This window comes from Drosophila mojavensis, unplaced genomic scaffold (assembly GCF_018153725.1).
Source record: "Drosophila mojavensis isolate 15081-1352.22 unplaced genomic scaffold, ASM1815372v1 contig_136, whole genome shotgun sequence".
NCBI classification, from domain to species: Eukaryota; Metazoa; Arthropoda; class Insecta; order Diptera; family Drosophilidae; genus Drosophila; species Drosophila mojavensis.
In genome coordinates this window covers 21,049,883-21,074,800 of record NW_025318667.1, presented here as the reverse complement: position 1 = coordinate 21,074,800, position 24,918 = coordinate 21,049,883, and the positions used below count along the sequence as shown (strand labels likewise).

The 24,918-nt window shown below is 41.7% G+C and overlaps 2 protein-coding genes across 2 annotated transcripts; both read right to left on the bottom strand.

Annotated features, from left to right (window-relative positions):
• Positions 1 to 442: 442 nt before the first annotated feature.
• Positions 443 to 2,723, bottom strand: LOC6584381 (RILP-like protein homolog). The gene is made up of 4 exons (XM_002010001.4): positions 1,435 to 2,723; positions 904 to 1,361; positions 724 to 819; positions 443 to 649 (listed from the first exon to the last, which is right to left on the bottom strand). The coding sequence occupies exons 1-4, from the start codon at positions 2,047 to 2,049 to the stop codon at positions 538 to 540; spliced, it is 1,281 nt and encodes a 426-aa protein (XP_002010037.1). The 5' UTR covers positions 2,050 to 2,723; the 3' UTR covers positions 443 to 537.
• A 2,480-nt stretch (positions 2,724 to 5,203) lies between these two features.
• Positions 5,204 to 24,633, bottom strand: LOC6584379 (dual specificity protein kinase splB). The gene is made up of 4 exons (XM_044009394.1): positions 24,529 to 24,633; positions 14,149 to 14,840; positions 7,363 to 7,783; positions 5,204 to 6,724 (listed from the first exon to the last, which is right to left on the bottom strand). Exons 3-4 carry the CDS (start codon positions 7,753 to 7,755, stop codon positions 5,252 to 5,254), a joined length of 1,866 nt encoding a protein of 621 aa, XP_043865329.1. The 5' UTR covers positions 7,756 to 7,783; positions 14,149 to 14,840; positions 24,529 to 24,633; the 3' UTR covers positions 5,204 to 5,251.
• Between the last annotated feature and the right edge of the window lie 285 nt (positions 24,634 to 24,918).

Below are 24,918 nucleotides of genomic sequence, written 5' to 3'. Positions count from 1 at the left end.
TCATAGATTATATTAGATTAGTTATAGTAGTATACATTTAAAATGGGGAGCTGCAAAAGGGGCGCTAGTACAAATCCATACTAAACTATGTAAGTAGTAGAGAAAGCATACTCCAAATTGTGGCATATTAGAGTCAGTAATAAATACTATATATATATATATGTCTGTACGAATATATATATATATATATATACACATATATATAAGTGTGAGATAATTACATATTAAACAATCATGTAAAACAGAAATAACAACTTATGATTATGAGAGCACAGCAATCGATTATATAAATTATGTACATCATAAAAGAAATTGGTAAATACTTAGCGAGCATATAAAACATAATAGCAAAGGACAGACAGGGACTAAAAATAAATAAACAAAAAAAAGAAACGAAAAGAAATCATACATAAACAAAATCAAACCACAGGAATGTAAAATATATGTGTTAATTGTTTTTTTTTTTTAGTTATTTTTTGCCAGTTTTTGTTGTTTTTTTTTTTTTGGAATGCACTTGGCTCTAAGGCTAAAAGGCATTTACTTCAGCTCGCCGGGCGTAGCGGATAGGGCCATTTTCGAGAGCGTGGCCAAGGAACGTTTCGGGAATGTGTTGCTGCCATCCGATGGATCCGAGAACAGTTTACGAAAGCTGCAAGGCAAGTGAATCAAGTGAATCAAATGGATTCACATTCATGTCATTCAACCTATTCTATGCACACTCACAATTTACGTATGCCCGACTCGGAGCTTTTCTTCCAGGGGGCATCGTCTGGCTCATAGGGCAAGGGTCCCTGTACGGGCGCATCGTGTCCCGGAGGCCTGACATTAACAAGAATAAACAAAACATATAAAAAATAGATGAGTATATACATGTATATAAATATGATGCTTAGTTAGACGCACGTCTCGCCCGCGACATTTTCATCCTCGACATCGGCCTCAACGCCATCGTCGGCCTCGTTGTCGTCGTCGTCGTCGTCGCTGTCATCGGAGCTGGATATTTGGCGAGTCCGCTTGCCGCTGTTCGCTGGCTTCAGCTCGGCCAGCTGCTCGTTGAGGTTGTCAATGGTTGTGAGTAGCTCGTCCCGTTCGCTGATCAGCTCCTTCAGTTCTCGTGTCGTATAGCGCGGCCGGTTTGGATCGTTTTGGTCGTCATCGTACGACTGCACCAAATCCTCGTTCTCCTTTTCGGCCAGACCCAGACGCTTGCGCAGCTGATTGATCTCACGGCACTGATCCTGCAGCTGGGCGAGAAAATCGGCACGCTCCTCGCACAGCGTCTTCACCTGTGCCTGCATCAGCTTGTGCCGGCGCCGCGTGTCCCGCTCCGACGCCTTCAGGCGCTCCGCCTGAATGTTGACCTATGTGTGTGTGGGAGAGCAATTGCTTCAATTGTGGGCCAATCGGGCTAAGCCAACTACTGCTGCTACTCACATGCTCCAGCTCGCTGTACTTGTCCTGGAGTTCGCGCTCGCGCTGCTTCAGCTCGTCCCGTTGCTTGTATATCTGCTCCTTGAGCCGCTGCAGCACCTGCGTGTCGGAGAGGGCGCTGTGCAGCTCGTTGTTGGTCATGCTGATGATGCTCTCGGTGAGGCTGGCGCCCAGGCCGGAGCTTTGGGCCGATGACGATTGCAGGTCCTGCGTCTGTTTCACTAGCCGCTTGTTCTCGTCCTGCAGCGAAGAGACCAGTTCGACCAGCTCGTTCGTCTCGCTGCGCCACTGCTCCTCAATCAGTTCCAGTTCCTTTTCGAAGCGCCGCCGAAACTCGGCCTTCTCCAGTTTCTCGCTCTCCAGCTGGGCTATTTTCTCGCGCAGCTCCTGTATGGTGGTGTTCTCGCGCTCATTTTTCGTCGCCAATGCCTCCAGGAGCTCCAGCGTGTTAATTATCTTGGGCATCAGACCACTTACCGCATCGGTGCCATAGCGATCCATGATGCGCTCATACTCCTTGCCAATATCCGATGCCAGATCGTAGACATCGACCACGCCAATGTCATCGATGGCGTCCAAGACCATTTCCCCCATTTCATTGAGATGGAAGCCGGGCATCGGGCGTCGTTCAACTGTGTGGGAATTCAGCTACGCACAGCAGCTGGCGCTTTGCTATCTATCTATCGATGTGGGAGCTGGGGCTTCACTTCAGCTCTATGTAAACACTCACGCACTCACAAACACAATGGCACGCACACACTCGCACGCAATTGGCTTGACTTGACTCGGGTTTGGTTTGGTTTGGTTTGGTTTGGCTTGGTGTGTATCGAATTCGCATTCACTTTATCGCTTTGCTCGGTCGCCCACAACAAACAAATTGCACATACATATGTTACAACAAAATATGCGCATATGCAACGAGCTCGAACTTGGACCTGCAACTGGACCTGGTTTTCACGAGTCTTTCGATGACTGCATACTCGCTGGATGAGTAATAAATAAAAACTTGCAAATTCTGCCCCCACACACTCCCCTGCCGAGTGGAGCGTTCGCAGCTGGCCGCCGAGAGCTATCTATGCAAAGCGAGCGTTATTCGCTCTCGCTCTACACATGCGCGCAGCGTTGCTTCTGCTCCGGCATAGAGATGAGCGTTGCGCTCCACTGACTTGGCCAATTATTTCAATTGATCAATTTGATTTCATCTGAATGATCTCTTGCAAATGCGGGCATTTTCTTGGAATGAATTGTAAGCAAAACAATTTACGCACATTTGCACGCCTAGAGATGCGCAGGTAACAACTGCTCAGCAGATACTCGTCACGAGTCACGAGTGGAATTGCAGTAGGGCAACAGCTGACAGCTGTGCTTAAATATTCAAATCAAGAGCATTCAAGTGATTTTTGAAATGCTACCAATATTCCTATTTAGACACAAATTAAATAAAATTAATGAGTATCTAAATAATTAATTAAAGTTCGACATCTTTTACATGTACATATCATGTTTTAAGCACTTTGCATTTATTGTCTCAATATATATCGCTCATCTCTATGTTCACTTTGCGCGCTTGTGCTGTGGTCTGGCAACGCTATACTCCGAGCTGCCACCCTCCGCCAGACTTTTACCGCCCAAATTGAAATTTGAAAAGACCGCCCAAGCATTGTTTTACAACTTATTTGTTTATTTAAGAAACTTTAACATTTAACTAGGCCACCAAATAAATTCACTGGTTTTTTTATTCATTTGTTTTCTTTACAAAAATTGTATAAACTTTTTTTTTTTTTTGTAAATTGTGGTTACATTTAGGCAATATTTTTACACATATTTCAAACAATATGTAAGTGTTTTTTTTTTTTTTATTATCATTATTAATATTTTGTTTGTGTATGCTAGACTAATGAATACAGTTATGCAGCGGCGACTAGCAAGTTGCTATCCAAAAACTAACTAAATATAATTTAGTTTTTTTTTCTCTCTTTTTAGAGATTTGTTTTTGGTGCCTCGGCTTTGTTAAGTACATTAAAATTAGCTACACTTCTTTGGATGGTTTTTGGGTTTAGGGGCTCTGCATTTAAATATTACAAAGAAAAACATATTTAAAAAAAAAAAAAAAAAAAAAAAAAAAATTTCCACAAGTTGCGCTACATGCATAACAATTATAGTTTTTTTTTTCTTTTTCATCAAACAGTTTCTTATCATTATTATTATTATTATTATTTTGTTTTTTTTTTTTTTTTTTGGTTTTGATTTTTTTCTTTCTTTTGTTTTTTAAGGACTAGATTAGGAACCACATTTGTACAGTTTTCATAATTTGTTTGTTTGTTTTTTTTTTCTTTTTGTTTTTTTCATTACAAAATTGTTATGTAATTTTAAGGTAAAATTTACAGTGACAAATGAAAATTGATTTCTTTTAAAATTGTTGTTTTGTATTTCTCTTTTCCTTTTTTGGGCCTTTCGTTGCATTTTCTTTTGGTTTGCAGCTACAAAAAATAACTTAAATATTAAATCTCAGCTAAATAGATTTGCTTTTCATAAATATATATATAAATGTATGTGTATATATATATATATATATATTTGGTTTTATATATATTAAGTGTTGTTTATATATGTATGTTACAAGATGACGCAAAAAAGTTGATTGTTTAACAAATCATATAAATAATAAATAATAGTAGGCGGGGTCGGCTTGGTTTAAGCAATAAGTTAATGCTTAAAATTAGATTTTGGCAAGCATTGCGTTAAATGGCAAATAAAATTTGGTTTGCGGATAACTAGCAGATTAAACTATGATTAATAATAATAATAATAATAATAATAGTAATAGTAATAAAAAAAAAAGTAGTTAACGGTCATGCACTCAGTCGTTTGCACGATTCCATTTTCTCTTGTTTTGGCACACAAAACTAGGCATAAATAAATAGTTGTACAATAATAATGATAATGATCGTAATGATAATGACAATTATTATAAGGATAAACTGTATATTAGTTGGTAATTTTGGCTGTTAACATAAAAATGGCAAATGAATTAGAGACAAATCGGGGCGAGGGACGACCTAAACTAGACAAATTAAGAACAAGTATCTAGACTAGCTAATAGCTCTCACGCGGGCGGCGACTGTTGCTGCTTTTTCTGCTGTTGCTGCTTTTTCTGCTGTTGCTGCTGTTGCTGGTGTTGCTGTTGTTGTTTTTGCTGTTGCGCCAGTTGCAACAGCAACGCTGAGGCAGCTGCTGGCGGCAGCACTGCAATGTGACGTTTGATCCGCTTCGCTGGCGGCTGCGACGACGACGACGACGACGACAACGGCTGAGGCAGCGGCAGCGGCAGCGGCGACGATGCGGGCGACACGCCGCCCACAATGCCGACGTCCTTGACCAAGGCATCCTGTGAGTCATACTCCTCCTCCACATCGTGCAGCGTTAGGTCTGTAATGTTGACCTTCTCCTGCTGCAATTCCACACGCAATTCCACCACATCATTATCATCATCATCATCATCATCATCGTCCACTTCCTCCTCATCTTCAATGTCCACAATGGAGATGATGTCGCTGCCGTTGCTGTGACTGCATCTGCTTCTGCTGCGATTGTTGAGTGTTGCGGCCACATCAGCTGATTCATCATCAAGATCGCTGTGCATCAGCCCAATGTCATGCGAATCTTCACCATCATCCGCAGCAGCGGTAGCATCGGCGGCAGCGGCAGCGGCATTGCCAACATCATCATTGTCGTCGTCGTCGTCGTCGCCACCATCATCATCATCATCATCATCATCATCATCATCATCATCACTGCCGCCGCCGCCGTCCGCTTCGGACTAGCTGCTGCTCGACTGCGTTTGCAGCCCACTCGCTGCGGCAGCGCTGCCCGCGGCGACACCGGCCCCAATCACACCGTTGCCCGGAAAGTGGCACAGGCACGCCGGATTCGGATAGTGGCCGGTCTGCGAGTCCAGTTTCTTGGTCAGCGTCTGCCAGTACTCGATCTGTGCATTCAGCAGCTCAATCTTGCGCTTGCGCTCCTCCACCGCCAGCGACATCATGTACTCGTTGTGCTGTCCGCGCGAGCTGCTGCTGCTGCTGTTGTTCAGGCTGTTGTTCAGGTTGTTGTTCAGGTTGTTGTTGTGGCTGCTGCTGATACTATTGTTGTTGTTGTGATTGTGACTGCTGCCGCTGCTGCCGAGACTGGTGTTCAGGTTGTTGTTGTTGTTGTTGCTGCTGCTGTTAGCGCTGTTCGCGGCAGCACAATTGATCGCATTGATGCTGGTCACGCCCAGTCCATTGTAGCCATTGAAGCTGCCAGCGGCAACGGTCAGGCCGCTGCCCGGCTGCTGCGCATGCACCTTGTCCCTGCTGCCCTGATGGCCATTCAACAGCAGCTGAACACCGCCGGCAACATTGCTGCTGCCGTTGTTGCCACCAACAACACCCACAGAGGCTGCCGCAGCAGCAGCAGCAGCCGCCGCGGCGGCGGCAGCAACTGTTGTTGCCTCCGACCCACCGCGCACCACATTGCTCGCCGTATGACCGCGGGCCAGGCGCGGCAGCTGCAACGTTTGTGTTGTGTGACGCGTGCTGCTGCCGCTGCCGCTGCCGACGCCGCTGGTACTGGCATTGATGGCGGCCTGCAGTGAATGCGCCGGCGGATGCTGTACGGCGGACAGGCCTAGGCCGTTCAGCAGCAAATGCTGTTGAATCTGCTCCGCTGTCAATTCCAAGCCATTGCTGCTGTTATTGTTGTTGTTGCTTGTGCTATCATTGTTGTTGTTGTTGCAGCTAATGCTGCTGTTGTTGTTGTTGTTGTTGTTACTGCTGCTGTTGCTGTTGCTGGAGCCATTCTGCAGGGCCTTGCTGATGCTAGCAAAGGCGCCCACACGTATATTGCCCACCGCGGAGAGCGTGATTTCCGCCTTGGGCAGGCCGGGCGACATATAGCTGCCGGTGGATGAGACGGAGGTCTTCGTGGAGCACACAGGTGAGCTGGACGCGCGCGGCAATGGATCGCTGCTGTTGTTATTGTTGTTGTTGTTATTGTTGTTGCTGCTGCTGCCATTGGCCAGGTGATTGCCATTGATGCGGGGAAAGCAGCCCTGATTTAGCTGACGCAGATCCGCGGCGAACAGCTCGTCGTCGTCCTCCTCGAGACACACCTCCGGCACCTTGGTGCTGGGGCAATCATCATCGTCATCATCATCCATGCAGTCCATTCCATTCTCGGTCTGTTCATTGTCGCTAAGTCTCTCCGATTTGATCAGAATGACATCCGTATCCATGCCCTCATACATGGGCATCTATTGGCGGAGAACAAGAAGAAAATGACAAAATTGAAGTGTTGCAAAACGTTAGTTAATATATATGCATGCATAACTGTAGCTTATTATCAGATAAGTGAAACCGAAATTCGAATTCGATATTTGCTGATGCAATCGATGGAAACTGTCTGCCAGTGTTGGGTAACGAAATTGAATTAATAAATTCTCTCTCAACTTTTCGCTAAATCAAAAATAACGATAAATAAAAAAAATTTGATTCCCTTGAAAAAAATTTGTTCTCGATAATTATCGATAATTTCAATTTCTGTGTGAATTGAAAAAAAAAATCGGATCCCTTTGCCATTCCGAATTATCGGTGCTCGACTATATATTAATAACTATTATAAACTAAAAGCAGCCAAGCTAAGCTTTGAGTTTTTAAACAACTTCAGGTTTTTCAGTGTTGGAAAACGCAAATACGCTTCATCTATTCTAGTGCATTAAACGTTGTTTAGTAGCCAAGACTGAAGCTAGTAAATTAAGTTTTAACTTAATAGTGTTAATAAACGGTGTTGAAAAATGCAAAAATAGGCGTTTTCCATCTGAATCTAGCTAAGCACTAAACGTGGCTTAGTAGCCACCCTACCCTATTATATATGTACATGTATAGTATATACCTTAGAATCCTCATAGTCATCGGTTAAGTGACGTCCATTTCCGGCCGTTTGGCTGCCAGCGCCGTCCGTCTGCTCGGATATATATTGGGCGACCGAGTCCTGCTGGGAGAGCGTGTTGAGCAGATCCATGAACGAGCGATTGCCCTTGTCCTCGCCGCACAGATCCTTCTTGAGCAGCAGCTTCATGTTCTTGTAGAGCTGTCGCAGCTGCTTGGCGCTGCGCTGATGATAGACCTTCGAGTTGAACTCCTTGGCTATCTGCAGCCAGACCTCGTCCTTCTTCCGGTTGGACTCGGCGTCTGTGCGTTTATTCTCAATAACATCCTTGTACTGGGCCGCATAGCCTAGCACCATGTTACGCTCCCGCTGCGTATACCGGGGAGTCTTTTCCATTTTCAACCGTTTGCTAGACGTCTTGAAGCTGAGGGCGAAAGTGAAAAAAATTGAATTATATTACAAAAATTAGTTTAAAATCAATAATATATCTTATGGACATTCCGAAAGGAGGCTCACTTAAAAAAATTAAAAAATAAGTTAGACAAGGAGAAAGAGGGAGACAGACTAGTATTGAGAATTGATGGTAGATCGTTAGAGAGCGATGACATAGAGAGAGAATGAACGGTAACGAGAAAGAAAGAGGGAAAGAGAGAGAATTGTAGGAAACTTAATAAAGAGTACGGAGCAGCAAACAAAGAAAGGAGTAGAGTAAGAGACACTCGATCTCATTAGGGATCTTCTAGCCTTAGAGTTCCACATATGCAGATATACATGTATGTATAAGTAATTACCACTCTGTCCCAAAATGATCTCTCCAAGGTTCAACTAGTTGAGCTCATTATATGAGCTAAAATTCAATAAAGCTTAGTTAATTTATGAGATATATTTTCCTAATATCCGAACTAAGACACTTCCTCACGCTAGACCTGGGTCTTCTATCCGTACTAGGAGCAGCTCTGGCCCGTTGCGCGTCACGCAACCCAATCAATTTACCTAACTATTAGATGCGCCATTCTTTAATTGATAAACGAAAAGAAACATAAGGGGAAAAACAATTAAAGAGAGAGAGAGAGAGAGAGAGAGAGAGAGAGAGAAAGAGCAGAAAAAAAGTGAAAAGTAAACGCTTAACTCTTTTGCACACATCCAACTCTGAGCATATGTACAATACGATTATTGATAACACGATATGATACATGTATATACATATACATATGTATGTATGAATGTATGTGTGCACACATATGGCCTGTGTGTGTGATAAGCTGGCGACGCAGCTAACGACTAGGCCAGGCAGCTAGAACCGAGCTACGTCTGTGATAAACCCCCACAATGCACCCTGCACAAGCCAAAAAAAAAAAAAAGCGTTTACTAAAAACTTCCACGAAATCCTCAGTGATTGTGTTTTTTTTTTCGTTCTTTAATGGTTTGCTTAGGGACTGAGTAGGTTGTTCCTATGATTGACTTTATTTCATTGCGTTTCTATATTTCCCTTTTATTATTGATAAGCGCAGAAGCTTTTGTTTTTTTTTTTTTTTTTTTTATCGATTTGTTATGTTTTTATAAGTGCAGGGGTTAAAATTCACGAAGACTTCAAGCTCAACTTGAAAGCTTTAAGCTGCGCAAGCTGAGCTTTGAAAGCTTTGCTGTACGAATTACAATTGTATCTATAATATGTGTGTGTGCGTGTGTAAAGCAGAATGCAGGCCCAGACTAAAACAATAATGTAAGGCAACTTTATATCTAATCTCAAATTGGAGATTAGGGCGCCAACTCACACACATGCACATACATAATCATTGAGTATGAGATAGTGAGAGAGAGAGAGAGAGCGCATATTCAATATACTCACGTTTTAAGGCCGCGCCAAAGCCGGCAAAAACACAGGCACACACACACACGCACAGACACAGATACACCCACACACACAGTCAAAGAATGAACCGAGCGAGGAGTAGGCACAACGAGCACAACAAAACCGAAAAAAAAAAACGATTGGGTGGATTGGCTCAACTGGGATGGTTTCAATAATTCTGCTTTCTGCTTCTGTTTTTTTTTGGTATTTTTTGTTGTTTTTGTTTTTGGGTGCAACAACGGGACGATGACGCTGACGGCGCGGCAACGACGACAACGACAACGCGACAACTTCGCGAGCAGCACCAACGAAGCACAAAGCTTGACTGAATTCGAGCAAATAATAGCTGGCGCTCAGAAGTACCGTTGGGCAACAACAACAACAACAACCAGCAGAAGAAGAAGAACATCAAGCAACAGCAACAAGGGCGACGTCAACTTACGGGCAAACAAAAATAGGAATACCGCGCCAGGCCAAACGAGCAACAACAATTCAACAACTGCGTCGCAGCGCCCCCTGACGGCCCCGCATAAAACGTACATATGAAAATACACACACACACACACACACACACGCTCACACAGCTGCGGCTGAGGCTGAATGAGTCCGTCTGTTTGCCCTCGCAGCTTTGTATGTGTGTGTGTGTGTGTGTGTATATGAGACGTAATTAAAGCTTGAAACCGAGTTTACAACAACAACCCCGCAGCGCCATCGACGACGACGGCGACGCGCGCATGAGTGAGTGGGAGAGCACACAACTGTAGGCTGTGTGTGAGTGAGAGAAATACAGCAGGAGAGAGAGAAGAGAGAGCGCGGCGTAATATAACAGTTAAAGAGGCCGCGCTTGCCAGCGCACAGGAGACTCAGACTGAGACACTCAGGCACACACACACACACACAAACACATATAAACAGTTGCTGAGAGCGAGTCAAAGCCGCGTGTGGGGCAAACAATGAGCTCAGTTTATAAATAAATGCATGCACACACACACACATACACACACACGTCTAGAACTGTAAGCGAGTGCAACTCCAACGTCAAGTTGGTGTTATGACATCCGCCCACACACGCGCCCCACGTCTGAGCGAACGCCTAGAACAGTGGCGAAACGATTTTTTTTCAGTTTAAGCGCAGCAGCAACAAAGTAAGGGTTGACGGCGACTGCGACGCCGACAGCGAGCTCTGGCAGACCGAAGACCGAACGAAGCTCGAAACGAAGAGTGAAACTGAAGACTGACGTGGGTCGCTCTCGCTGCAGCAAAAAATAGCCCGAATAACAACAACAGAAGCGCGGATGTAAACAGAGATGAAGCAAATGGGCATGAACTAAAATACAAAATACCCTGCACTCATGATGTTTGAATGGATGTACATGCATACATACATACATATGATTATATTATATGTATATACATACATAGCTTAGTATTTTTATCATTTAGATAGAACACAATTTATCCTACGCTATTCTAATATTATAATAGTGTGGCCTGATTTACACATTTACTGCATAGAGGGTATGCACCCATGCACATACATATAAACATATGTACGTAAGTATGTACATATATGCTTATTTGCCGCATATTTCATGAGAATAATTGCAGAGTACATGAGAGCCCAGACGTAAACGTAAGCCTTACTTAGCGCCTGATTATGGTAGTATATGGCCTGGCAGTTCAGCTCTAGGATTTACATAAAAGCTTTATGCTATCCAATCTTAACTTTAACAATAAGGGAAGCTTAGTTGATCTTGACTTTTATTACTCTTATGTGGGAAATTTTTACTTTAATAGAGAAGAAGGTAAGAATTGTTTTCATAAACAATTCCAAGATCAAGTGATCCTTTACTATTGGAGCATAGAGAAGTTTACGCATAGAGATATGTATATAAGGTATATGAATTATATTTGGTATATGCAGTACAACATCTCAACTATATACAAACGTTAGTACAAACTTAGTTATGTCTGGAGAAAAGATCTTCAGATTTGTTCATGTATATAAATATTTATAGCATACATATTATATTATAGTATACCAGCTGTAAGACTATGTTATTCATAGAGTAACCTTCTGATAGGCATTTGTTTAGCTCACATTTGTGCAAGCCTCCGATCAGATTGTGTTCAGCTGACATTTGAGCAATCCTCAGATCATATATATGTTTATAAAGACTTGAGTTTAAATTGCAAGCCTCAATTAGGTTTCATTACGTTAACAGGACATGGAAGCAACACACTCTCTCCATGTCCAGCATTGAAAGCTTACGTAAAGTTAAATCATTGATATATTTATATATATTTTTTTGAATGCCTACCCCTATCACGATTGAAAGGAGAACTAATGAAAGTTATCGTGAAATGTATTGAAGCGAGTGTGAGTGTGTGTGTGTGTGTGTGTGTGTGTGTGTGTGTGTGTGTGTGTGTGTGTGTGTGTGTGTGTGTGTGTGTGTGTGTGTGTGTGTGTGTGTGTGCTCGCGTGCATTACAAAGCGTCAGCGTTGGTATGGCAACGATGTCGACTCAAGTCTTAAGATAAGATTAAAATGAAACCCAACTGAATCGCAGTCAATGATTCTATCTCTCTCCCTCTCTCTCTCTCTCCCTGTGTGTGTGTGTGCTGGTGTTCGTTATCTATGAAATCCATTGACAATGGGCCAGGCAATGGCTTTCTGCTGAGCAATGCAAACAGCAGCAAAAAAAAAATATTTCTTACTTCAAGCACTACACGATACTCAAGTCGACGTACTTATGTAAAAAGCTGCAAGCAGCGGCTCACAAAAGATACAAAATGCATCTGTGTGTGTGTGTGTGTGTGTGTGTGCATATCTATATATGTAAGAGTGCATATGGATATATAGACATATATAGAGTAAGCGCTGCTTCGCTTCGCTCGTACTAAAGGCACAAGTCTCAAAGCGACACCTGACTGAATTTATCTTCACTTTACACACACACACACACACCCACACATGCACACTTACACGCATACAGTTAATCATCGCTCTACAGCGACCCCCGCTTTCCCGCAACTCTGTCCACCGTCCATCCGTCCTCCCCCCTCGGCACCCAAAACGCCACGCCCCCTCGCCCTACCCCCTTCACCAGCCCATTGAACGCCTCAACTGCACAACAGGTGGAATTATTTACTGATAAGCCGCTGATAAAAGCGAGCCCAAGTGCTGGGGCGGGTTTTGGGGCATATTATTATTATTTTTGTTTTTTTGTTGCTGCTGTTGCTGCTTTTACTGTTGCTCTGACTGTTGCCCAAACACTCGCTTGATTCTATTTGTAGAGCTCTGATATTGGTAATGGCCGCGTGATATCATATATGAGCACGATACTGTCTTTGACTGCATATATATGTATATATGTATATATGTATATATGGACACTATATATATACTATATATTAAGACAGTAGCAATCTGTATAGCAATGCTTGTATGATATAGTATATAAAATAGTATATAAGTGTGCATATACGTCTTATTATATTTCATATATATACATCTAAATGATCTATATATTATCATTAGCTGTTAACTAACCCAACATAATCTGGCTTAGTTATTGTTCGGCCAGCATTGCGTATACGCAATATTTGCAAACCAAAATTATTTGGCTTTAGAACCAACCCACCCCCCCCGCCCAAAACCTTCTAATCTAGGCAAAAACTGTAATATACAATATACAGTTTCCTTTATATCTAGTCTATATGCGTTTCGTGCTAGTCGTGTCACGACTCTAAAGCCCATCTCTAACCCCCCACATCTGCCCACTACAGACTATTCAGAATATTCATTTCATGTTCTCGGCCTCTGGGTTGAGCAAGTTTTAAGTTCCAACCGTTTGTTGGCTCTTTGATAAGATGGGCCGAAACTAGCAACTGACAGGGCCTTGGTCACGAGTTTTGCTCCCCTATATACACATAGACATGCCTGTGTGGGTGTGTGCGTGTGTGTGTGTGTGCGTGTGCGTACGTTGAGCTGCTCAAGTATCGAGCCAGCGAGCAGCGATAATAAAGACATTTTTAATGAGATATACGTAATATTGGCAACAAAATATTTCAACTGATCCAATCTACTCTCGCTCTCTCTCTCTCTCTCTCTCTCTCTCGCTTATGAAACTCTGCCTCCTTTTCTCTATAATTTGCGCTACTTGGGCTATTGGCGAGTACTCTATAGAGCTTAAACAAAACTTTCTCTATACATTTTACACTTCATAACACCTTCATACATGACTTAAGTAGCTCATAAAGCTGAGTTCAAAGAGTCCGTCGTTATCTAAAAAAGAAGTCCCCAAGGTAAAGCTTTGATTACCGTAAGCTTACTTCTAAGTAAGCTAACAGCTCTACAAAGCTTGTATGCTACACGAGCTCTACAATAAATAGTCTACACTTGCTGTTTTATTAGGCTACAAAAAGGTCTCCAAGACAGGTCTACATCCAAGTTAGCAGTATATATGCCAGCTCTGACAGCTCTGCCTGGTTTTTGGGCTATTTGAAGTCTACAAAATACTACAAAAACTCCATAAAAAAATTCCTAAAAAATTCGACACCAAACTCTACAAAATGTTTGAACTCAACTGCTCAAAAATTTCATAAAAAGTCTATAAAATAACTAGTAGAAACTATACCTAAAAGCTCCCTAAAATAGTCTACAAAAAATTATGCAAAAAAGTCTACATAAAACTCTCCAAAAAAGTCTAGAGAACCCTTAGAAAAACTACAGCAACAATTACAAGAATCTCTACAAAGAGGTCTGTAAAAAGTCTTAGAGAAAGGCCAAAAAAGTCTACAAAAAAAAAAAAAACCTGAAAATTCCTTAAAAAAAAAAAAAAAACATTTTATAAGAAAATTGTCTACATTAAACTATAAATATATAACAATAAAAACAAATAGGAATTTATAGTCTTATGCATTGAGCTACTCACCTGAATTTGTAGCCGGCTACAGTTTGAATAGTTGCACCACCAATGCAATGTTGCCTGCACGGTGGCTCTGTGGCAGCGGTTCGCTCCCGTTAGCTGTTATTGTTGTTGTTGTGCGAAGAAGTAGCAGTTGCTTTTCAGGCAGTCAATTGACTAACGTTTCAATTACTGCCGCAACTATTTGTGATCGTTAACAATTTCGATGGCCAACACCATTGATGAGGCGAACGGTGCGAGCGGTGCGGTGTGGGGCGTGGCACACAATTGGGCTGAGTCAGTGCTGATCAGTTTATTTTATTATTAATCTTTGCTCTTGTCTGGTTTTTGTTGTTATTTGTGTACGCTTGTTTGTGTTTTGTTTTTGTTTTGCTCTTCTTGGCGTCGATTGCGCTTCACACTGCGTATGCGTAATTTTTTTTTTTTTTTTTGTATTGGCCAAGCTACAGCTGCCAGCTCTCCTGCCTGTGTCTCTCCCCTATGGTATGCACGTCAATATATAGCTCGATCCGACTCTCTTGCTTTGTTAATGACACTCTCCCCCTCTCTCTCTCTGTCTCTCTCTCTCTCTCTCTTTCTCGGTCTCTTTCTCTGCCTGTTTCGCGCTCTCCGTTGAAGACTTTGTTTTTGCGTCGTGCGCTTCTTTGTTGCTTTGATTACGTTTATAGTTGGCGGCAGTTGTTGTTTCAAACCTTGGACTAAAATTAAAAATACATAGAATCGAATTTGTTAGCATGAAATCACGTCCATACGTAAACATCACAGCAGATACACACACACACACACACACACATAGATAGAGCGACGCTGGCGATGAAAAGATGAAAAATGAAAAGCGTGACGTCGCAACTTCTTGAATGCAAGACAAATTTCAACGCAATAAATATATTACAAATTTTAAAAATAAAATATATTTTAAAAAAAAAATGATTTTTTTTTTTTTTAATTAAAAAAATATGTATATGAAATCTAAAATAGTTATATTCACAATTAGAGTTTGGTAATATAAATCACTTCGCGTCGCGCCGCACTCAAACGTGTCTCAAACCCCGCCAGCTTTGCTCTATTTTACTGCTTGCCAGTCTTGGAGATAATGTGACTGGGGCTTCGCCGCAGTGTTGAGCAGCAGCGCAGTGAGGTGACGCGACGCGGCAGCCAACTCATGCTTTGGCTGTTTGGCTGGAAACCAATAGGCGGCTAATATCTAATCTCTGTTAGCGGCAGCTTTATCTTATCGCCTTAAAGGTGAGCTTGCGGCTCCATGGGTACTGTCGCATTATAATATGGCGCGTAGTACTCCAACACCAACAACAACACCAACAACAGCAGCAACAATACGCTGCAATTCAATTCGAAGCACCCCAAATACACACACACACACACACACACCAAAGCACTGTGAGTCATATGAAAGGGGCGCAGGTGTTAAACCTGTTCATTTCACTTGAAATGAGCTCCACAAAAAGGGTTGCTTAAGCTCTGCTTGCCGCTCTCCCTCTAACACTCTCTCTCTCCCTTTCTCTCACTCTCTCTCTCTCTCTCCCTCTTCCTTTCTCTGAAGCCAAGCTTACGCAGAGCTTTCGCCTGGCAGGATATAGACAGAGTTTTAAGAATTGCTTGAAATTATCTATTGCTGTTTATATCTCTATATTACATATGGTATATATGTATATATAGATATTTGAGATATATATATAGAGCTATTCCAAATATTTATATATATTTATATAGAGCTATGTATACAGCTATCAAACTGAAGCGTTCGCCGATTACATATTAAATTCTAGCAATTGCAACTTAATACAAGCAATGCCTGACTACTAGATACCCTCACAAACGGGTATGATGAGCTGCTCAAGTCATCAAGAGCTTTCAATGAGTCATTTGCCTCTTTGCCTCTCTCTTGCTCTGAAAGCTCTGTGAAGACTGCCTGAATGCAAGAAAGTAGGTTTTACATCGAAGTTCGAGCTCTAATCCAGGTGCTGTATGGAGTATTTTATTATATTGATGAACTTTCAAAGAAAAGGCAAAGCTACTTTATAAACTTTCAAGAAAAAGGAAAAGCTATATTTAATGAACTTACAAGAGATAGGAAAAGCTACTGAATGAACTTTCAAGGAAAAGGTATAGCTATTCTATGAATAAGAAAATCTACTCAATGAACTTTTAAAACCTCCACAACTTAAAATCCCCATAACTCGGTATGGGGTTCGGCTCTATTATTAATTTATCTTCTCTGTGTTGTTATGGTTATTTTTTTTATGTACCGGTTCTACACCTAATAAATATATATATCCAAACTAAAAAATTTAACTTTTAAAGAATAAGAAAAGCTACTCAAATAATTTTCAGGGGGTAGAAAAAGGTATTTAATAAACTTTTAAGGGATAGGAAAAGCTACTCAATGGACTTTCAAAATGAAGCGCATATAAAGCTTAATGGAAATGTTCAGATAATCGAAATACTATCGGCCCAAGTCTGATTAGCTGTGCTTCAAACTTCCAGTTACAATGTAAAATAAATCTAGGGATAAACCAAATATATTAGCATAATTTTCATTTAATTACTAAGCTTAATATATATGATTCAATTTGAAGGAATGTAAAATTTTCATTAATGAAATGCCAATCACTAATTTACATAGAATCTTTAAAAATGCAGAAAAAATGTATAGACTAAAATGTTTGGCATTTAGTATAAAGTCTGCAGACCCATTTTCCAAAACATTTAAGTCTGTTTCAAGACTCTACTAAAAATACTTTTGGGGCTCTGATTGAAAAAACTAAAAAGAGACTTTCGAGAAATGATTTAGGATTTCGAATGACTATTTTATCGGACGTACGACTAGAAGCTATTGCCTGAACGTGCTGTTTGCAACTTGAAATTTGTGGCATCTATTATGAGTATTATGAGATCATTGGATGTCCAGCTCTAGACTTCAGATCTCAGATATGGCAGATGTCAATGTGATGCTGACGATGATGTGAATGTGTTCTTTGCCCTGGCCCAGTGTTGGTTAAAAGAATATTGTGAGTCTGCCAAGAGACATCGCAAGCCATTTAAGACCGCCGATCTCTCGCCAGACACGCCCACCCAGTGGCAGGCGGTCGGTCGGTCGGTCGGACGGTCATACGCTTAGCTAGAAGTGAACAAATTATATTGTGGTATATAGTATGCAGTGCAAGTGATTTTCAGCAGCAGCAACAAAAAGTCAAAGAACACACACACACACACAGACACACAGACATGCACGGACATGCACACACGTACACACAAATACACGTAAAGCAGGAAAAGCGCAAAGCGCGAACGAAAGCGTTTTACCGTTTCTCTCCCTTGTTCTTATGCTGCCGCTCTCACTCTGCCACTCTCCCGCTCTCTCTCTCTCTCTGTCTCTCTCTCCCTCTCTTCCTCTCTGTCGCTCTGTCTTGCTCGCGCTTGGTGCGTTTTGTTTTTAAATTTGGATCCGTTTGTCGGGATTTCGGTTCTCGGCGCGATGAAATAGTCACAGTCGCAGTCCAATCGAATACTGAAAACTGAATTCAGGCAACCAACTCGAATTGGCCGCGGCCCGAGCGCCACGAGCGGCCGAGCAGCCATCGCAGCCTGTTGTGCTGGCGCTGTTGTGCGAGCTGAGCAACAGCAGCAGCCGGCAGCGCATGCTCTGCTCCACAGCGCCGGCTGTGGCTGTGACGGTGCCCCTGCCTGTGGCTGTGGCCGTGATTGCGGCTGCTTCACTTTGCCAGTTTGCAGCGCCCGCTTGCCCTGCCCCCCCTCCACACACACTCCCTCTCTCTCTCTCTCTCTCTGTCTTGCACACTCTCATGCATCGAAACAGATCCACCTTAAACCACATCCCCAACCCATCCCCCTCAACCCAACCCATGGCCCTTGTTTTGGGTGCCCCCTCCGACCGGCTCGCCCCTCGCCCATCGTCCGTCCGTTCTATTGGGGTCTTTAGCTGATCGTCCAACAAAAGCGCCGTGTGGGGTTGGCGATTTTCCAAATAAAAGTTCAAAGTGTGCGCACGACTGTGTGTGTGTGTGTAGGTGTGTGTGTAGGTGTACATAAGTATAGCAGCGACAGTGAGAGACCGAGCGAGAGAGAGAGAGAGAGAGGGCGAGAGGGAGAGCAAAGAGAGAGAGCGCAGCTTCATGGCCTACGAGAAAAAAAAATGTGAGTCGGAAAAACGTTTCGTATTTATGCACAATAGAAGGAAAAATTAACCTAAACATTTTGGCCAAGTTTCACATTGTGTGCACATTCCATTGCCATTACACAAAATTAACTGAAAATTTGCAGTCAAGTTGATCGAGAACAAAATCTATATTAACAAAATATATCCATACTATACATATAAGGCATTAGCTTTAACTGATCCCATTCGGATATATGTGTATATATATTGGGGGAAAAATGAGAAAAAAATTTACAGATTCAAGATGCTCTCTTTGACATTGGTGTATTGGTAAGCATATGATTGACAGACTGACCTATTGATTGATAGACGGTTCTATAATTAACAATATGCTTGACTGATGGACTCCGGACTGACTGAGTAAGCACATGCGCAATGATTGACGAGCTGATTGACTGCCTGATTGAGAGGCTGATTGCTGAATAGATAAACTGATTTAGACTGATCACTGCCTACCGAAGGCTTGACAGAGTATACGGTTGATTGATTGATTGACTGCCTAACGACAGGTTGATGGACTATTTGATTGATAGACTGATTGACTGATTGTCTGACTAGATAGACTGTCATAGACTGATGCCTGTCCATCGAATTGATTAATTGATTGATTGACTGCCTGACGACAGATTGATTGCCTATTTGACTGATATAGATTGACTATCTGACTGATTAGTTGGATGACTGCCTATTGAAGGATTGACAGAGTATGCGATTGATTGATTGATAGACTGCCTAATGAAAGATTGATGGACTTTTTGATTGAGAGACTGATTGACTGACCGACTGACTAGATAGATGTCATAGACTGATGAGTGCCTATCGAAGGATTGATAGAGTAAACGATTGATAGATTGATTGACTGTCCAACGATAGATTGTTAGCCTTTTTGATTGAGAGACTGACTGATTGACTGACTGACATAGATAAACTGATATAGAGTAACTATCTGACAGCTTTGTTGGAGGACTGCCTATCGATGGATTGACAGAGACGATTAAGGCTTACTGATCGACTGACAAATTTACTAAATTTTTGACAGATTGACTGAATGACTAATAGACTAATTGAGAGATTAACTGATTGAGTGGTTGACTAGCTGGCAGCTGACTTCTTAATTACCTGACTTAGTGGAAGACTACGTGGGACAGAATTGACAAATAGGGCTGGCTCAGTAACAAATTGACTAAGTTACATATCAACTAACTGTAGTTATTGGCTGAAGAGATGACAAGCTGGCTTACTGATTGATTAAATGGCAAATTATTGGGCTACAAGCCAACTGGGTAGCTGATTGAATTACTGGCTGACAACAAAGATCTTCATACTTGAAAGAAAAGAAGGGCTGACTCACTGATGAGGCTGAATAGCTAACTAATAGACATCAGACTGTCAGTGGATCATATGCATCGAGTACATCAAAAAGAACTTTACAGTCATCCCAATCCTTAGCCTTGAATGGATCCCGAGAAGGTTGATGTCAACTAAGCTGAAGTCTAACTAAACTGTTTGTAAATGATTCACGTAAGAAATCTGAAATTCTAACACATACCTACAGAATTAGGTCTTTTATATGATATAATGATCTATGTGTTTGACAGAATTTCCGATTATTTCGTAGGAACAGCTTGGACAGTTTAGTTAAGGATCTATATGATCTATATAAACAAGATTACAAATCAACCTAGATATCCATATATCATAGATCAATGTATATATATTTTAGACTCTGCTTATATTCCGCTCTTGAAACTCTTCGATTGATCATTTCAGGATTCGCATGTGCAAAGCTATATTGCTAAACATACATACATATATACATATATGTGCATATATATATATGTACAGACATATATCGAGAGTCAATCTATAGTATATCTCGATCGGTGGTTCAACTTGTTTCACTTGCATCACTTAGAGCGTGCGCACACAACTGTACTTTATGCACGGTCCAACTTGGATACTCTCTGAATTATTTCGACTTTATAAATAGACACGGATGAGACAAGGCGGCGGCCAGACGTGAGACGCGCAGCAAGATGTGAGATGAGATCGGGGCCAAACGAGAAAGATCGCTTGATGTGTATTTGTACATATATATATATATATAGTGAATATATATAGGTATGTGTGTTTTTCTATATATTTCGTTTATATATCTTTGTATATACTTTATAGCTAGAGTTTAAGCTTTCTGCGCCCTTAAGCACACCGGCCGCAACATTTGGATGCTTTTTCCGTTGTTGATTTTGTTTTTTTTTTTTCAACAATTTTCCTGCTTTCATTTCCGTTTCACATTGTTTTTGTTATTGTCTTTGTTGTTTGCTTATTTTTTTCGTGGGGGGGGAACTCGAAACTAATGAGGTCGTCACGTCCGTAGACGTTGCGTCATGAAGACTCAGCCCCTGGACTTGGGGATGGCTTCACCCTGTCCGAAAAAAAAAAAAAAAATTAAATAAAACAAAAAAAAAAAAAAAAAACACCAACAACAACAATCAAGATTCTAACCCCATGCGCCAAGTGGCAAGAGCGTCTGCACTTGAAGCGCGCCTCATCCGGGGGGCGGGGCGGGCTCGTTGTAGGTATGTCTGTATATGTGCGTGTATCTATGTATAGATAGAAGTATAGCTACGTATATGTGTATATATGTATATATATCGGCTCGGTACGTTTGTGCTTTGCTTTTGCCTGGCTCTCGAGTTGGGAAAACAAGAAGAATTCATTGCGTTGGTTTTTCTTGGCACTCTTGGTTTTTCCTCGACTGCGCCGCGATTTGAGTTCAAATTTATTTTTGGCAGCAACTTGAGTTCTTTCTGGTTGTTGTTGTTGTTGTTGTTGTTGTTGTTGTTGTTGTTGTTGTTGTTGTTGTTGTTGTTGTTATTGCATTGCCTCACCTCGGCCTTAGGCAAGCGGGCAAACTGGGAGCTAACAACGGGCTACTGAGAACTGGGATCAGGCGCACGTCTGCCTAATCTGTGCGCCTGCGTATGTATGTATATGTGCGTGTGTGTCTGTGTGTGTATTGGGTGCATGCGCCGTTTGATATCAGTTGCCCATCTTGCGTCTGTTTGTATAAACCATTTAAAGGTAATTGAACTTAGCTCCGTGCTATGCACCTAGGACAGCCATTAGAGCCGAGCCCAACAAGACAGACAGAGAGAGTGAGAGAGAGAGAGAGAGAGAGTGTGTGTGTGCGAGAGAGTGTGTGTGTGCGAGAGCCAGCAAACGAATGCACTGAAATGAGCGCTATAAATATGGCCAAGCCAAAAATAAAGCAAGAAGAAGCTTTGACTACACGGCATGGGGCTGCCCATACAATGAGATATAGGGCCAAGAGCGATAGATATATAGACAGAGGGGACCGAAACAGCGAAACAGATAGAGAGAGGCAGAGGGAGAGGGAGACAGACAGAGAGAGAGAGAGAGAGAGAGATACACAAATACAGATGATGTTGTATCATTTGGAAAATACACAAATTTCTGTTCTAAACTTAAAGATGACGAGCGTTTTAATAATAGCACCAAGCAGTTTGGTTGGATTAGACATAGCTTTAGTGTAAAATTTCATGCTGGACTCGTTATAAATAATATATATGTATATGTATGTGAAAAAAAAAACCAAAAGATGCGATTGGGAAATCTGTAGCGTAGCATCGATCGCAGAAGGAAAACAGTTGCAAAGACATGCCTGAAGAATGGAAACAAATATAGTTTGATCACGGATAGAGAGATTTATGCATGCTTAAATAGATTTCCTGAAGTACAATGAGAGATATGCTAAGCAATCATTGGTCGGCTTTGTGGCTTTTTTACTTTTCCGATACTTTTCCTGAAATAGTATATAACTGAGTATTAAATTGGAGGTTCATAGCTATTACAGCTCCTGAGTTAGCAAGGTAGCACTTTTAGTTCTATAATTCTTATAGTTCTATAATTCTATAATTCTTATAACTCTTTCACTTTAAGTTTATAACTTGAATAGCTCCAAAAATAGCAGAAGCCTGAGTGCCAAATGAAACGAATATAGCTCTAATAGTTCCTGACTTACCAGCTATCTATACACTTAATTTGAGCTCTATGGGTCTTCTAGTTCCCGAGATAAATGAGACGAACAGATAAAGAAACATTTCAGTTCAAAGCGACTTGAAAGATAAGCATGGCTATAAAAACTAACGCCAAAATATAATTAACTATCTTAGGCATATTAAAAAAAAAATAAATAAATAAAAAAATAAAAATAAATAAATAAATAAATAAAACCTAATATTTAAACCTAGTAATAAATTACATTACATTTTCTGATCATGTGAAATTCCAACCAACTGTTTGTAGCTTAAAGCACAGCATTAGGGGCAAAGCTTTTCGAAAGAAACACAACAAAAATGTGTACCCAGTAAACAATAAAAAAATCTTTTTTTGAACTATTTAAGAAGTTTCATATTTCGACCTGAAAACGAAAAAAAAAAAAACAGCTGCGAGACCAACTCAAAATTGTTCGACGATATTTTTAGGCCAAAGCGTCAGAAACATAAAAGTTTTCCCTTCAAATGTGAGCGCTGCATATTGGGCAAATGATCAAGACAAGGTGAGATGGAGGGGTGGAACGAGAATAGGGAGAGGGCGTAAGGGAGAGAGACAGGTCGAACAGAAGGAGTGCGAGTGAGTAAATATGATTGCAAAGGGGGGCGATCGTTGAATTGTGCCACGAAAGCCAAAGTTGAAATGATATAAAATTAGAATATAACAAGAAATATGCATACAAACATACACACACCCACAAACACGCACACACACATGTGTGTGTAGCTATAATATGCATGTATTTATTATATACACTAAGCCGGTAGCTTAGGACAGCATGTCACTAAAAAAAAAATTAAATAAAAATCGATAACAATTAATTTTCAACTGCAAGATGATTGCAGCCACAACAAAAGCGACAAACCGAAAACAAAATAAAAAACAAAAACAACAGCAACAACAACAATTATAATGGCGCGCTCGCAGGCAGCAAACGCAGCAACAGCGAAAAAAACACAACGGAAAGTAACGGCACTGCTGTTCGGCTCGGCGGCTGTAAGCACGAATCAAGCAAAGCCGAAGCCGAGGGCAGCGCAAGCTTTGGCCAAAGGACAAAGCTCGCAACGTAACTTTGCGTGAGTGTATGGGTGCAAAGCAGCGCTGCCTCTATATGTGTGCATGTGTGTGTGTGTTTGAGTGTGGCCCAATGCTAAAGCGTGTGTTGATGTCATAACTAACGGCGAAAACGCGCACACAACGCAGCCAAGGATAATGCGCCACAACAACAATAACAACAACAACAGCAAGCCATAGCAAAGCCCACAAAAAAAAAACCATACAGCTGTGAGCCACCCATTTTGAAACACGTTTCAAGACGCTGTCAGGGGGGTTGAAATGACAGCAACAACAACAACAACCACACGAAGAAGATGAAGTAAAAGAAGCAGCAGAGCTAAGCAAGGAACAATAAGAACTGGGATTGCGGCTCAAGGGAAGCTGCGCACAAAACTGCGAGCCGGGAGCCGAGCTGTGGCCGCGTTTCGAAACGCTGCTGGGGTGGAAAATACACTCGCACTCACATTCACACACACACACACACACGTGAGCGCGAAAACAAACAGACAGACAGCACGGCGCGACAACACACACAGAAACATAAATATATGTATGTGTTAATATATGTATGTATGTATGTATAATACAACTCCAATTGGAGTTGGCAAAGTCTTGAGACTAGCATAACTCACGCTTAATGCAACCCACACTCAATAGAATCATAAAGGGCATCAACAATTCCTTTGAGTGTGTGCGTGTGTGTTTGTGCATTTACAGCTGTCCATATTTTTTACGCACACTCCAAGCATATTGCACAGATTTTGAGCTAGACTTTGTTTTTAACCTCACACGCACAATGCCAGCAGCAAACACGCGCAGCGCCGCGTTTTGTTTACACTCTGCAACAAAATACTAACACACACAAACAAACAAGCACACACAATCTTGTACTTCTCTTCTTTTTTTTTCTTATTATTAACAAAAACAACAGGAACGTATGTCGTCACACGCTGCTCGCCGTTAGCCAAATAATTATACATATGTACATATGCGCAAAACAAAATAATCAAAAAAAAAAGTTAAATATATATGTATATATATATATTCGTACGTACGTGCGCACAAAGGGCGGTAAGCGCGCAGCAGAATGAAGCGAACGCGTTTAACTGTAGTCGGCAAATGACCAGAATTCTTGTTGCTGCGACGCGTCGCAGACGCCGCTGCCGCTGCTGCTGCTGCTGCTGTTGTTGCTGCTGCTGCTACTGCTACTGTTGCTGCTGCTGTTGATTTCGTTTCGGCTTTGCATGGCTTGCACACGATTTCGATTCCTTGCTAGCCAAGCGCACGCATACATACACGTACAAGCACACTCACATACACACACACACACTCAAGAGTGGACACATAGAAGTTTCTGTTATGATTTTGGCGCGCCTAATGCATATAATATCACGACAGTTATTATTTGAACGGAGCGCGAACGTTAGTTTTAATCGTTGCATCTC

Coding starts and splice junctions, on each gene's coding strand:
- LOC6584381 (XM_002010001.4), bottom strand. CDS start 2,049: ATGCCCGGCTTCCATCTCAATGAAATGGGGGAAATGGTCTTGGACGCC. Junction 820..903: donor GAAAATGTCGCGGGCGAGAC/GTGCGTCTAACT, acceptor TGTTAATGTCAG/GCCTCCGGGACACGATGCGC. Junction 650..723: donor GAGTCGGGCATACGTAAATT/GTGAGTGTGCAT, acceptor CTTGCCTTGCAG/CTTTCGTAAACTGTTCTCGG.
- LOC6584379 (XM_044009394.1), bottom strand. CDS start 7,755: ATGGAAAAGACTCCCCGGTATACGCAGCGGGAGCGTAACATGGTGCTA. Junction 6,725..7,362: donor ATGACTATGAGGATTCTAAG/GTATATACTATA, acceptor CTCCGCCAATAG/ATGCCCATGTATGAGGGCAT.